This window comes from Macrotis lagotis, chromosome 8 (assembly GCF_037893015.1).
Source record: "Macrotis lagotis isolate mMagLag1 chromosome 8, bilby.v1.9.chrom.fasta, whole genome shotgun sequence".
Classification (NCBI taxonomy): domain Eukaryota; kingdom Metazoa; phylum Chordata; class Mammalia; order Peramelemorphia; family Peramelidae; genus Macrotis; species Macrotis lagotis.
The window spans coordinates 20,026,155-20,041,343 of NC_133665.1; the positions used below are offsets into that span (position 1 = coordinate 20,026,155).

Consider the following 15,189-nt stretch of genomic DNA (forward strand, 5'->3'; position numbering starts at 1 on the left):
TGCTTGGGAAGTTGGGACTGGCAAATCTTTTGAGTTTGGGAGTTCTGAATTTCAGTAAGGTTGAAGCTAATGGGGCATGTGCACTTCATCTTTTTTGTTGGGGGAAAGATTTGTTTTACTATTTAAAATTAATCCATTTAAAAGATTTACATTTTTAGAAAACATGTTTTTTAATCATGAAATTTCTACAGTTTTGCAGTAAGGCTAGTAATAACAATTAGCATTTATGAATTATATGTCAAGTACTGTGCTAAGAGCTTTACAATTATTAAATCATTTGATCCTCACAGCAACCTTGGGAAATAGTTGTTATCACTATTCCCATTTTACAGATGAGAAAACTGAGGCAAACAGTTTCTAAGTGACTTGCCTAGGGATACACAATAAGTAACTGAGGTCATACTTGACTCAGGTCTTTCTGACTGTAGGTCTGACACTCCACTGTGCTGTTGGTGCTGTGGAAATGCTAGGTAGAAAGCAAGTAGTTAAATTCTGTACCTTTCTATAGTAGACTGCATAATGAGCTATGCTGACCTTGTGCAAAGTAGATTATACAAAAATGATGTAACCCCTTGGGAAAAGCATGTTACCAGTTTGAGAAAGTCCTCGCTTAAACCAGACCTTGAATTGATAATAATAATCTGGGTACCCTATTTCCAAGTAGATAGAGACCTGCTGCCAGGAGAAGTCTACAAGGTTAGGGAAACAGAGGCAGAAGTCCAACATGATAAAAAAACTGTTGACTCTTTGTTTCCCAAAATGAACCTTTGTAACCCCTGAATACTCTGACATAATCCTTTACACTATACCTTTACACCTTTCCCAGCATGTAGGTCATCCCCTGAACCCCTATATAGATCTTAGGGGTAGATATGATAACTTTTGCAATTTTTCCACAAATTCCAATGTTGCATAGCAAATAAGAGATCTTTGACCACTTATGATTGCAGCTGCAGAAAAGCTCAAGTTGCATAATGGTATTGCAGTTAAGAGTTCCATTTATGGACCACTTCTTTAGATACTCTAGGTTACACTGAGGCCATACAGAGTTACAAAAAAATACTTTTTGAGGTATTGAAAAAAAGTTTATTTCAGTTATGGAAAAGATGGCCCAAACAGAAAAAGATTGTCCCAAGAAGATGTTAAAAATTATGTAAGCCCTAAAACTGTCTCTGTAGTATAATGGTATTTACTGCCTATAGTGAAGACCATAATGAGGCTCCCTTCTCCTAGTGTCCTGGAGAGGAAATTGATAGGCATCCCTGCTGAAAGACCCCTGCTCCCCCCACCCCCCACCTCTGGGGTGAATGATATCTCTGGGTTTTGCCTGCCACTGTCCTTCCCAAGAAATTGAAATCTCTAGGTGGGCAACCATGCCCACCACACAATCCTTGTTATGAGAGGGGGAAAAACCTGATGCTACTATAAGTCCCGGAAAGGGAGAGAAATTAGATAGGTGTCTCCTGAAGGGCTGTATTCCCAGGCCCCAAGAGAATGATAACTGGGTATCATCTGTACGACTAGAGGGCTGCTGAAGAACACAACCGAGTCTTGAACCTTACAAAAGGATGATTTACAAAAAATGGCTTACCTGAGAGTCAGAGTTGATGTGCCACAGATGAAGCATTTTGGGATTCTGAGCTAGAATTTGAATAGTGAAAAAACTTCATAACGACTCACAACTTAGGGTGATAAGGGACCGATATGTTTTATTTTGCAGGTTCAGAGTTATTATAAGCATGCTCTATCCCTAGGAGAAAAAGAGCCCCAAGCAGGGGAAAAAGCTCGTATCTGTGTAGGAGTTCAAGGGAGGGTCTACATGCTGGGAAAGGTGTAAGGGTTGGTGCAGGCATAGTCTAAAGGATTATGTCAATGTATTCAGAGCTAATTGTTATCATGTTGGGTTTCTGCCTCTATTTCCCTGTCCTTTTGTAGATTCCTTCTGATGGCAGATCTCTCTGTCTGTTTGGCAGAAATAGGATACCCAGATGGCTGTTATTAATTCAAGATCTGGTGTAACCATATATACTCAGGACTGCTAACAAACTTTTCCCATGGGTTTAACATCATTTCTGTATAATTTACTTTGCACAAGGTCAGCATAGCTGATGTAGTCTACTGTAGAAAGGCACAGAATTTAACTATTTGCTTTCTGCCTGGCATTTCCACAACAACATTTACATAGATTGTGTAAGATCTTGAGCTTTTATAGAATATATTGCTAAATTAGGGTTCAGAATTACTGATATTTTGGAAATTTGAATTTATATTTCAAGTGTTTCACATAGCCAACAGATCTTGTCCACATTTTCAAGCTCATTTTACAGTGTTTTTCTGGTTCTGCTCATCTCACTCAGCATCAGTTTATGCAGATCCCTCCAGGCTTCCCTGAATTCCTGTCCCTGCTGGTTTCTAATAGAACAGGTGTTCCATGACATACATATACCACAGTTTGCTAAGCCATTCTCCAATTGAAGGACATTTACTTGATTTCCAATTCTTTGCCACCACAAACAGGGCTGCTATGAATGTTTTCGTACAAGTGATGTTTTTACCCTTTTTCATCATCTCTTCAGGGCATAGACCCAGTAGTGGTATTGCTGGATTCAAAGGGTATGCTCATTTTTGTTGCCCTTTGGGCATAGTTCCAAATTTCTCTCCAGAAAGGTTGGATGAGTTCACAGCTCCACCAAAAGTGCAATAGTGTCCCAGATTTCCCACAACCCTTCCAACAATGATCATTCTCCTTTCTGGTCATATTGGCCAGTCTGAGAGGTGTGAGGTGGTACTTCAGAGAGGCTTTAATTTTCAAGCTCATTTTAGACAAGTGTTTGATTTGGATGCATTTGTGAAACCCCAAAATGATTACTGATCACTTACTATAAATGGAAATTTTTTAAGGTACCGTCAACTAAAACAGCAATGGGAAATCAAGTCTGAGGAGACAGAATTGTTACACACTAAGCTTCAGCACAGTTCATATCACAAACAGCAGGAAGAACTGGATGCCCTTAAGAAAACTATTGGTAAGATGAGAACATTTTATATAAGTTACTTTGTTTCTGTTGGTGTTCTTTCTCTTTTGTTGTTGTTCAGTCATTCTGGTCCTGGCTGACACTTCACCACATTTGGGTGTTTTTGGCAAAGATACCAAATGGCTTGCCATTTCCTTCTCCATCTCATTTTTTTGGATGAAGAAACTGAGGCAAACAGGGTTAAGTGACTTGCCCAGGGTCAAACAACTAGTAAATACATGTCTGAAGTCAAATTTGAACTCAGGAACTCTAGACCAAACTATCCAGTGTTCCACCAAACTTTTCCTATTTAGCTTATATAAAACAAGTGAGGGTTTTCTTCAAGATTTAAAAGATGACATTTTAATCTACCATGCCATCAATATTAATAATAATTTTAAATATTTATTCATTTAACTTATAGAACTCAAAATTTGGTCTCATGATTATCTCTCCCTTGTCCAAACAAACTGGGTTGACTTTTAGATTGAATTTAGATGTACTTGGTAGTGTATTCATATATGTTCCTTCTCTTTTTTCCTTCTTCCTACCTTCCTTCCAGTCTTTTTGAACTGAGGTAAAGACAAATCATGCCAGGCAATTGACTCTCAGGGTTGTATGGACAGCTTGAACCCAGGCCTGTTTCATATTTTTGTCCCTCTTGAGACTAGGAATCATTTTCATTTTGTGTTTGTTTCTGCAGAACTTTGCACATTGTCTTGGCCATAGTAGGTACTTGATAAATGCTGTTGAATTGAATTGAGTTGAAGCTGGCACCCTGATCTCAATTCTAGACCTTTTCCCTTAGATGTGCTTTATCTAGTAGTCCACTCTGTCTCAAGTCAGTAAATAGATATGGATCCTCATTTTAAAACCAGAGGAAGAAAATCTACTGCTCTCTGTCTCAGCTGTTTTATTTTTTTTTTAATTTTTATATTTTATTTATTTAAGGCATTGGGGTTAAGTGACTTGCCCAAGGTCACACAGCTAGGCAATCTTTTTTTTAGGTTTTTGCAAGGCAGTGGGGTTACGTGGCTTGCCCAAGGCCACACAGCTAGGTAATTATTAAGTGTCTGAGGCCGGATTTGAACTACTGACTCCAGGGCCGGTACTCCATCCACTGCACCACCTAGCCACCCCCATCTAGGCAGTTATTAAGTGTTTGAGGTTGGCTTTGAACTCAGGTCCTTCTGACTCCAGGGCTGAGGCTTTATCCACTGTGCCACTTGGCTGTCCTGCCTCAGCTATTTTAAAAGACATCAGTTTCCCTGGTAATATTTAGAGAAGACAAGACTATACAGGGGAGAACATTATTTATTTTGCTGCCTTCACCCTGTCCCTCTTCTACAAAGTTCTGTTCTGCATCTGGTACGGTAGAGTTGACCCTTGATGCCTGAAGCCTTCTGCCAGCATAGCACAAATTTGATGGGGCTAAGTAAGTTAAGAAAACTTCTAATATTAGTCTAGGACTGGGAATAGATCCTGTATGAGGTGGAGCTGTGTGAAGTTCAAAGCTGTTTTCTGCAAGGACATACACAGACACACACACACAGACACACACACTCTCTCACACTCTCTCTTACTCATGCGCACGCGCGCGCGTGTGTGTGTGTGTGTGTGTATAAATGTATATGTATATAAATATATACGTATATATAGTTTTGGACCAAACAACTAGCACAATCTACTAAGTTGTGGAGGGGCTAGAATCTGTAATGATGCAGGGAGTTGTCACAGATAAAATCACTGGTCATTCAAGGTTGAAATAAAGGGGAAAATGTCGATCAACAAGCATTTATTTAGCATCTCTTCTGTATTTCTTCTGATGAAGATGCAAAGATAGGCAAAAACATGGTTTCTGCTCTCATTAAGTTCATAGTGCTAATGTGAGGGAAGGCACTGTCAATGAGAGAAACTGAAAAATGCCTCCTGATGAGTCTGGAAGGAAAGTCGAGAAAGCAGGAGGTAGAGACCAAAGGTAGAGACTTAAGGCAAGAGGGGACAGTTAGTGAAAAGGCATGCAACTGGAGAGGGTTGTTTTCAAGGATAAGCAAATATGCCAGCTTAATTAGATCATAGAGTATGTAGAGGTAAGGAAAAAGCATAAGATTGGAAAGGTAGGAAGAGGCCAGGATTTGAAGGACTTTTAATAATAATAATAATAACAATAATAATAACTAGCATTTATATACCTTTGAGCTTTGAAAAACTTGGTTTACCAATATTATCGCATTTGATTTTTGTACAACTCTGGGAGGTAAGTATTATTATTATTCTGATTTTGCAGATGAGGAAACTGAGTCAGACTGCAGGTAAATGTTCAGGGTTAAATAATTTATGTCTGAGTTGGTTGAATTTGTCTTCCTGATTCCTAATCCCACCTCTTACCTATTGCGCCAACAAGCAACCAAATGGAACATTTTATGTTTGATTCTGGAGGTAATAGAAAACCACTGGAGGTATAGGGGTGACTTGTTCAGAGCTATATTTTTAGGAAAATCCCTGGTTGCTGCATGGAGGATTCATTGGAGTGTGTTGGAGGGGAGGGGTCAGGGAGTGATTTGAGGCAGGCGGGTGATTTAGAAGATTTTTTGCATAATTATATTTCAGGGATGTGGAATAATTCAGTCTGGGGAGGAAGGAACAGAGGAGGGAGTATAATATTTGCTGTGTAAAATTATATTTTCCAATAGACTTCTTGGGATTTTTATTCTGAGTAGAATGCAGTTTCAGTTTCAAAAGGTATCCTGATGAGACAAATGAACCAAATGATGCATTTTGTCACTTTTCTCAGTATTTACTGAATGTTTTTCTCAAGGAGAGTGTCTTTTTCCCAGTTTAAAGTGATAAGATGCTCAATTGTAGAACTTATTTGGTCAGGGCAAGAAAATATTTGAACTTCAATCCTCAGCCTCATTGTATTGCCTGAACCATTTCTATTTTATAGAATTCTAAGGATTGGTGGCATTTTCTAGGTCTGACCCTAATGAATTCACTTTGAATTAACAGAATTGAGATATGAGAAAGATCTCCCTTCTTTTCATTTACCTTGGCATACCCCCTTCACTCTACATTTGGTTTCAGCTCCTCTCAATCCCTTGATGCCTAAGTGCACAAAAAGGCAAAGTATTTGAAATATTTGTTTATAGATAATTTGAATTTATAGTTTCATTAACCTTCAGATATTTCATGTGTATGTTTAATTTGTAGGATTTCTTAACTAGTTAGGAAAGATCAATATATTGCAATGTCAGGTTTTTCAATTTCAAGGTTGGATATTTGAACTTACTATTTCCATCTTTACTATTTAAAACTTTTATCATTTGATGTAATAAGTGGTTGTCTTTGGAATTGTTAGTTAATATCCTCTACTCCTGCTTTTAGAGGAAAGTGAGGAAACCCTTAAAAATACAAAGGATACCCAGAAAAAAGCTGAAGAAAAATATGCAGTGTTGGAAAATAAAATGAAAAATGCAGAAGCTGAACGAGAGAGAGAACTGAAAGATGCCCAAAAGAAGCTTGATTGTGCTAAAAAAAAGGCAGATGCTTCTAGCAAGAAGATGAAAGAAAAGCAGCAGGTAATGAATGTTTGGTTTTTATTAGCTATTATTGAAAAGGAGACAAATTTGAGGAAAGTAAATGTAAAGTGGAGGGGTGGACAGATTTGTTTCTTTAAGTTGTGAGGATTTTTTTATTCTTTAATTTCTATTAACATTCTCTAAAACTAGATGTCTTCAAAAGTAAGATGCCCTATAAAAGGGCATCTATAGAAATGTCCTATTTTCTGAAAGTTACATGATAGTGCATGCTATGTAAATTATACATAAAGTTTGCTGCTGAAAATGTGTTGCAAGTCTTATAAGAAACAACTTGCCCCATAGCAACTTGTTTAGGAATGGCTAAGTTTTAGATGATGAAGTGGAACTTGATTGTACTAGAGAATCAAACAACAAATCATGTTTGTTGAACACATGTATATTCAAGACATTGTGCTGGATGCTGTGGAAGTTAGGAAGATTTATATGCTATAGAACCTGCTTTGTGGAACTTAAATTCTAACAGAAAAGATCGAACATTGCCAATTCGAGAATAATATAGCAAACTATCATGATGACCTATGGAAACTTGGATAAGTTACAACGTGACGTGTATAGTAAATGGTATGAACTTTGAGGAAGGTGAGCTCATTTAGCATTAGTGGTTTGATATGCTTTCTTGGTAGAGTATGAATTGAATTTCAAGGATATGAAAATAATAAGGGGGAGTCAAGAAAATTTTAAAGATGGAGGTGATTAAGAAGGGGGGAAAAGTACGATGAGATGTGAGGAGCAGTTATTACTTTGTATATGTATATCTTGTGACTATTTGAGTAGTATCTTATGTTTTGGGTTCCAAATTTCATTATTCCTTCCAATTGTGAAGATCATAACTCTACCAGCTATATAGTTCTTGCTCACATCTTTGTTTAACACAATTCACAATTCATTTAATTGATCCAGGGGACTTTTGGCTCTTTTAATATTTAGGGGTTGCTAATGTGGCACTTGAACTGTTCCTCCTTTTTGATTATATGATATAGATGTTTGCAGTTATCTTTACATTATACATTGAAATATGTGAAGTTTTAAACTGAAAATGGGATTTTTTTCATCATTCATAGTCATATAATATTCCTGCAAAATATTATTGAAAAGCTATTTTTCAACAACATGTTCTTGAAAACATCTTTATATATAATTTCTCAAATTTGATCCAGTGTAATCTCTAGTTCTAGATTGAATTCATTATCAGTTGTAACTGTTTATCCAACTTTATGTTATAATTTAGACGATTTGTGTTTTTATCTATTTTATTTTTAACATTATGAATGTTAAATAGACCAATTTCCCTTGAAAGATTAGGGATTTATTGGAAAAATATCTTAGTGTTTCAGGACTTAATGTAAATTAGTAGTGTAATTTGAGAACACTTGGAGAATCTTGTCATTAATAGAAAATCTTTCTGGTTGTGTACACTTAATAGCTGCAGTGAGTCATAATGTTTTAGAGGTCAAAGGTCTCATTTTAATATAAAAATAATTTGAGGGCCACATTTTAGGAAATTATCTGCGAAAATCTGCCTATTCCTTTCTTATGTTTTTAATAAAGGAGAATCTCATTGTATATATGGATTGTCAATTTTATGGTGATAAAGAAGGAATAAAATGAGTTTATAGTGTGAATGTCTTTTCACTTGCCTTTTTTTTGGGGGGGGGTAAAACTTTCTGTGCTCTTCTCTAATCCTGGTAGTTTTCCCTAATGGAGCTGGTTTGAGGATTCTTTGGACCCTGTTATAATATTGCTTTGTGTTGGTTAAACATCTTTAAGAAATTATTGAAAGGTTGTAGATACAACACTAGAAGGGACACTAGTCATCTTGTCTAACTTTGTTTTGTGAATGTAGAGACTGAGGCCCAGAGAGGTTAAGGTATACTAGCTTGAGATCACACATGTAACAATGAACATTTCCCATTTAAAAATTCAGTTTCTTTGACTCCAAATTTAGTGCTTTTTTCTCTGTAACATACTAACTCTCTGTAGTCATTGTCTACTTTTTTTATTTGCATTAATGACAATATATTTTAGTATTCCTTGTTCATACTACATGCTAATTTTGACAACCTTGAGTTTTAGATTTACTAACAATTTAATTTTTATTTCTTTTTCTGCCATTATAACTAATATTCTGAAAACATTTTTATATAGCTAGATTTTGTGTATTAAACTGAAGCACAAATATTATCAATGTGGTTCTTGAAAAAGATACTGAGGGGGCAGCTAGGAGCGGTGGATAGAGCACCGGCCCTGGACTCAGGAGTACTTGAGTTCAGATCTGACCTCAGCCATTTAATAATTACCTAGCTGTGTGGCCTTGTGGCAAACCACTTAACCCCATTTACCTTGCAAAAACCATAAAAAAAAAAAAAAGATACTGAGATCTTAAATACTGACTTTTCTTGCATGTTGTATGTGATTTTGATCAAGAATTTAATTTCAATAAATAAAAAAAAACTTTTAAAAAAAGGGGCAACTAGGTGGCACAATTTCCTTTATGGCAGAAATGTTAGAATAAAATAATCATTAAAAAAACATGAATAGGGGCAGCTAGGTGGTGCAGTGGATAAAGCACTGGCCCTGGAGTCAGGAGTACCTGGCTTCAAATCCGCTCTCAAACACTTAATAATCACCTAGCTGTGTGGCCTTGGGCAAGCCACTGAACCCCATTTGCCTTGCAAAAATCTAAAAAAAACCCCAAACAAACCATGAATCCCTAATTTATTTTCTGCCCTCATCCTCCTAAAGCTGCATTTACTTTAGTATAACAATGTTTTGCTGTGAATTAGTAACTAATTTGAACTGTGTGTGTGTGTATATATGTCATACATGTGTCATATATGTATATATCATACTGAATTTTATATTGTATTATATTGTATTTCAGTTTGTATTATATTGTATTTCAGTTATCTCTCAATACCTCTGTTAATTCATATATAATCTATTTTTTTAAACAGGAAGTTGAAGCTATCAATTTAGAGCTAGAAGAACTCAAGAGAGAACAAGGTACCTACAAGCAACAATTTGAGGCTGTAAATGAAGCCATCAAATCATATGAAGAACAGATTGGTATCATGGCATCTGAAGTGGCTAAAAATAAGGTATATTTTATTCCTTCAGCTAATATTAAACTCTTGCTCTGTAGTGTTATTTGGCTAGTTGTGAAGAGAGATAAAAAAATTGGTACCTACCCTTATAACAGGTAGACATGATAAAATGTATATACAGGTAAATATAACATATAACGTAGGAGAATCACAAATGCTAAGAGTTTAGGTGGAAATATTCACTTCTGTCCTGAAGGGTTAGAGATAGCTTTAGAGAAGAAGTAGCATCTAATTTGGGCCTTGGAGGGATAGGATTTCATCATGTAGAAATGGGGGTTGGAAAAGTACCCAGTGCATAGGAGTGGTATTGACAAAGATTCTAGAGGGTGGAAGAACCAGTTTGGGGAATGAGGATTAGTTTGGATTGACTGAAGAATATTAAGTATATTGCTGACTGAATTGGAGAAATAAAGACTAATAATAATATAATAGTTGTTCATGAAGTGACATGAGAATGACAAAAATTGACTTAGATGTGATTACCTTATGACTAGTTTCAATTTCTTCCCTGTGACTTAGTCCTTGATTAGAATTTTAGGGAAATTGTAGGCTAGGAAATATTTTTAATATATTAACCCTAAATACTAACTTTTTTTTAGCTAATTTTACTAGACAAATAAATAAAAATGGATGGATAAACTGAAAGAATGAGTTTCTGTTTTTAAAAGTTAAGTTTTGGTGTATCTATACCATTTCCTCATTATTCTCTATCACCTGCAGATAATTTAAAAAAAATATTCATTTCTTTATTATTTGATTTAGGGTCTTATGTTACCCTAGAGCTCTAGGAAAAACTAAGACTTACTATGTAGAAGTTTTATTCAGATGAAAAAGAAATACATATTATTTGCTTTGTGGAGGTTTTTCCTGATATGAACAAATGAAAAGTCTCTGGATCTGTGAAAGAAATTTCTTCCAGATAAGGTTTAATTGTGTAAAATGAGCTTATTTTTGTAAAAAATAACAAGATGCTGGGGAATATATCACTCCTGGAATTTTTTTTTTATTTTGAATTTTATAATTTTTCGCCTAATCTTGCTTCCCCATGCCCCACAGAAGGCAATCTGTTAGTCTTTACATTGTTTCCATGATATGTGTGTGTGTGTGTGTGTGTAATACACACACACACATACACAATGATCTAAGTTGAATGTGATTAGAGAGAGAAATCATATCCTTAAGGGAAAAAAAAACGTATTAAGAGATAGCAAAATTACATAATAAGATAATGGGTTTTTTTTTTAATTAAAGGTAATAGTCTTTGGTCTTTGTTCAAACTCCACAGTTCTTTCTCCGAATACAGATGGTATTCTCCATTGCAGATACCCCCAAATTGTCCCTGATTGTTGCACTGATGAAATGAGCAAGTCCATTAAGGTTGATCATCACTCCCATGCTGCTGTTAGGGTGTACAATGTTCATTTCTGCTCATCTTGCTCAGCATCAGTTCATGAAAATCCTTCCAGGCTTCTGTGAATTCCCATCCCTTCTGTTTCTAATAGAACAATAGAGTTCCATAACATACATATACCACAGTTTATTTAGCCATTCCCCAATTGATGGACATTCACTCAACTTCCAATTCTTTGCCACCACAAACAGGGCTGCTATGAATATTTTTGTACAATTGATGTTTTTATCCTTTTTCATGGTATAAACCCAGTAGTGGCATTGCTGGATCAAAGGGCATGCATATTTTTATTGTTCCTATGGGCATAATTCCAGATTGCTCTCTAGAAAGGTTGAATGAGTTCACAGCTCCACCAACAATGTATTAGTGTCTCAGATTTCCCACATCCCTTTCAACATTGATCATTGTACTTCCTGTTCATATTGACCAGTCTGAGAGATATGAAGTGGTACCTAAGAGATGCTTTAATTTGCATTTCTCTATTAAGTAGTGATTTAGAGCAATTTTTCATATGACTGGATTGCTTTGATTTCCTCATCTATAAATTGCCTTTGCATATCCTTTGACCATTTGTCAATTGAGGAATGGCTTGTTTTTTTTAAAAATTTGATTCAGTTCTCTGCATATTTTAGAAATGAGTCCTTTGTCAGAAATACTAATTGTTTTCCAATTTACTACATTTGTTTTTTTTAATGTAGTCAAAATTATCTAGTTGTTTTTAATGATATTCTCCATCTCTCTTCCTTGGTCATAAACTGCTTCCCTTTCCATAGATCTGACAGGTAAACTATTCCTTGATCTTCTAGTTTGCTTATAATATTGTTTTTTTATGTCTAAATCCGGTATCCATTTTGATCTTAACTTAGTATAGGGTGTGAGATGTTGGTCTAATCCAAGTTTCTGCCATACTAACTTCCAGTTTTCTCAACAGTTTTTATCAAAGAGAGAGTTTTTATCCCAAAACCTGGACTCTTTGTGTTTATCAAACAGCAGAATATTTTAATCATTTCCTGCTATTGCACCTAGTCTGTTGCACTGATCCATCCCTCTATTTCTTAGCCAATACCAGACAGTTTTGATGACTGATGCTTTATAATATAACTTTAGATCTGGTAGGGCTAGACCACCTTCTTTGGCACTTTTTTTCCATTAAATCCTTGGAAATTCTTGACTTTTTATTTCTTCATATGAATTTACTTACAACTTTTTCTAACTCATTAATTTTTTGGAATTTTGATTGTTAGATCACTAAATAAGTAGTTTAATTTAGGTAGAATTGTCATTTTTATTATATTAACTTAGCCTGTCCACGAGCAGTTGATATTTGCCAGTTATTTAAATCTGATTTTATTTGTGTGAGAAGTGTTTAGTAATGGTTTTCAAAAAGTTTCTGAGTCTGCCTTGGCAGATAGACTCCCATGTATTTTCTGTTGTCTGAAGTAACTTTGAATGGGATTTCTCTTTCTAGCTCTTTCTGCTGTATCTTGCTGCTAGTCATATATAGAAATGTTGAAGATTTATGAGGGTTTACTTTATATCCTGCAACTTTGCTAAAGTTGCTAATTATTGCTAGTAGTTTTTTAGATGATTTTTTGGGATTCTGTAGGTATACTATCATGTCATCTGCAAAGAGTGAGTTTTGTCTCTTCCTTCCTAATTCTAATTTCCTCAGTTTCTTTTTCTTCTCTTATTATTGCTGAAGCTAACATTTCTAATGTGATATTGAATAGTAGTGGTGATAATGGGCACCCTTGTTTCACCCCTGATCTTATTGGGAATGCCTCTAGCCTCTCCCCATTGCGTATAATGCTTGTTGATAGTTTCAGATAGATACTGCTTATTCTAAGGAACAATTCAAATGGATTCCTATGCTCTAGTATTTTTAGTAGGAATGGGTGCTCTGTTTTGTCAAAAGTTTTTCTGCATCTCTTGATATAATCATGATTTCTGATAGGTTTGTTATTGATATAATTAATTGTACTAACAGTTTTCCTAATATTGAACCAACCTTGCATTCCTGGGATAAATCCTACTTGGTTATAATATATTATCCTAATGATAACTTGTAATTTTTTTACTATGATTTTATTTAAGATTTTTGTATCTATATTCATCAAGGAGATAGGTCTATAATTTTCTTTCTCTGTTTTAACTGTTCCTGGTTTAGGTATCAGCACCATATTGGTGTCATAGAAAGAGTTAGGAAGAGTTCTGTCTTCATCTATTTTTCCAAATAGTTTATATAGAATTGGAACCAGTTGTTCCTAAAATGTTTGGTAGAATTCACTTGTGAATCCATCAGGCCCTGGAGATTCTTTCTTAGGGAGTTCAATAATGGCTTGTTGAATTTCTTTTTCTTAGATAGGGTTGTTTAGTTATTTAATTTCCTATCATTTAACCTGGGCAACTTAAATTTTTGTGAATATTCATCCATTTCACTTAGATCATAAAATTTACTGTCTTAGAGTTGGGCAAAATAATTCCAAATTGTTACTTTAATTTCCTCCTCATTGGTGGTGAGTTCACCATTTTCATTTATGATACTAGCAATTTGGTTTTCTTCTTTTTTTAATCAAATTAACCAGAGGTTTATTAGTTTTATTGTTTTTTTCATAAAACCAACTCTTATAGTTCGATAATTTTCTTGTTTTTGATTTTATTAATTTCTCCTTTTTAATATTTAGAATTTCTGATTTTATATTTAATTGGGGTTTTTAATTTGTTCTTTCTCTAATTATTTTGTTTGCACATTAAGTTCATTGATTTCCTCTTTCTCTAATTTATTCATGTAAGCATTCAAAGATATGATATATCTCTTGACAGCTTCCTTGACTGTATCCCATAAGTTTTGGTATGTCATCTCCTTATTATCATTATCTAGGATGAAATAATTCTTTCTATAATTTGTTGTTTGATCCACTCATTCTTTAAAATGATGTTATTTAGTTTCCAATTAGTTTTAGGTCTTTTAGGTCTTTCTCCCTGGTCCATTATTGCATGTGATTTTTATTGCATTATGATCTGAGAAAGATATATTCACTATTTCTGCACTTCTGGAATTCTTGCAGTGATAATTTTGTTTCCTGAGCATCTTTTTATTGGGGAAGGTATTTGAGATGGGTTAAAAAATCAAGTTTGTTTAAGTAAATATTGTCTGATAGGAATCAGTGAAGAAAGCCCAAGAAGACCTGACCAAGCAAAAAGAGGTGATTGCAACCCAACATAATATAATTAAAGCTAAATATGCAGAAGTGGTAAAGCACAAGGAGCAAAATAATAATTCCCAGCTTAAAATTAAAGAACTTGATCACAACATCAGCAAACATAAGCAGGAGGCTGAAGATGCAGCCTCAAAGGTATGTTCATATTCCTATTTATCTTTTGATAGTCACATGATTTATAACTTTACCTAAAGCTCTTCTCTTTAATCTGCATTTGGAGTTTAGCTCAGTTTCACATTTTACTCATAACATTGGTTAAATGTTCCTTCAATTGCTTGAATAATTAAACTATATTGTTAAATATTTTTCAGAAAAATTATTTTTCCAGTTGGGGATATTGATAAATAATGTTTTAATTATAAGAAGTATATTAACACTGACATTTTAATTTTTAAGTTAATATAAAAAACCTTTAATTGGGAAATAGCCTCAACTGTTCTCATCAACAGTACAACTTAAAATGAATATCCTTATTATACCTTGTACATATTAAATAATTTTTGATTTTGTTAAAGATTTGTGTGTTATCACACATCTGCATAAGGAGATAATTAAATCGGGGAAATAATAGTAATTAATAGTGTAGGAAATAGATCACTGGCCTAGAATACAAGAAGACCAGGATTCAAAGCTTAGCTGTGACACATCCTGACTATGTTATCCTGGGCAGTTCTCTTTATTTAACATCTTAGAGTTCTAGGAGGCTATTTTCTAAAAGTGAATAATTGTGTGACATTTCCATAGGCTCTTATTCCAGAAGGCAATCTTCAGGAACTCTCATTCTGCTAAAAGTAGTCTTATGAATGCTTGCTTTTCTATGACAGGGAAAGCAATTGCTTT

At 34.7% G+C, this 15,189-nt stretch overlaps 1 protein-coding gene across 2 annotated transcripts in view; it reads left to right on the forward strand.

The window, feature by feature from the left end:
• The window catches only part of SMC2 (structural maintenance of chromosomes 2), a 59,654-nt gene that overhangs the window by 29,368 nt on the left and 15,097 nt on the right, over positions 1-15,189 (forward strand). For both annotated transcript variants that reach the window (XR_012470726.1, XM_074196490.1), the window contains exons 17-20: positions 2,902-3,026; positions 6,399-6,592; positions 9,568-9,711; positions 14,290-14,484. Coding sequence is in view for 1 of the 2 variants with exons in the window: in XM_074196490.1 (XP_074052591.1) it covers positions 2,902-3,026; positions 6,399-6,592; positions 9,568-9,711; positions 14,290-14,484 (658 nt within the window). In the remaining variant the exon portion in view is untranslated. The remainder of the gene's footprint in view (positions 1-2,901; positions 3,027-6,398; positions 6,593-9,567; positions 9,712-14,289; positions 14,485-15,189) is intronic.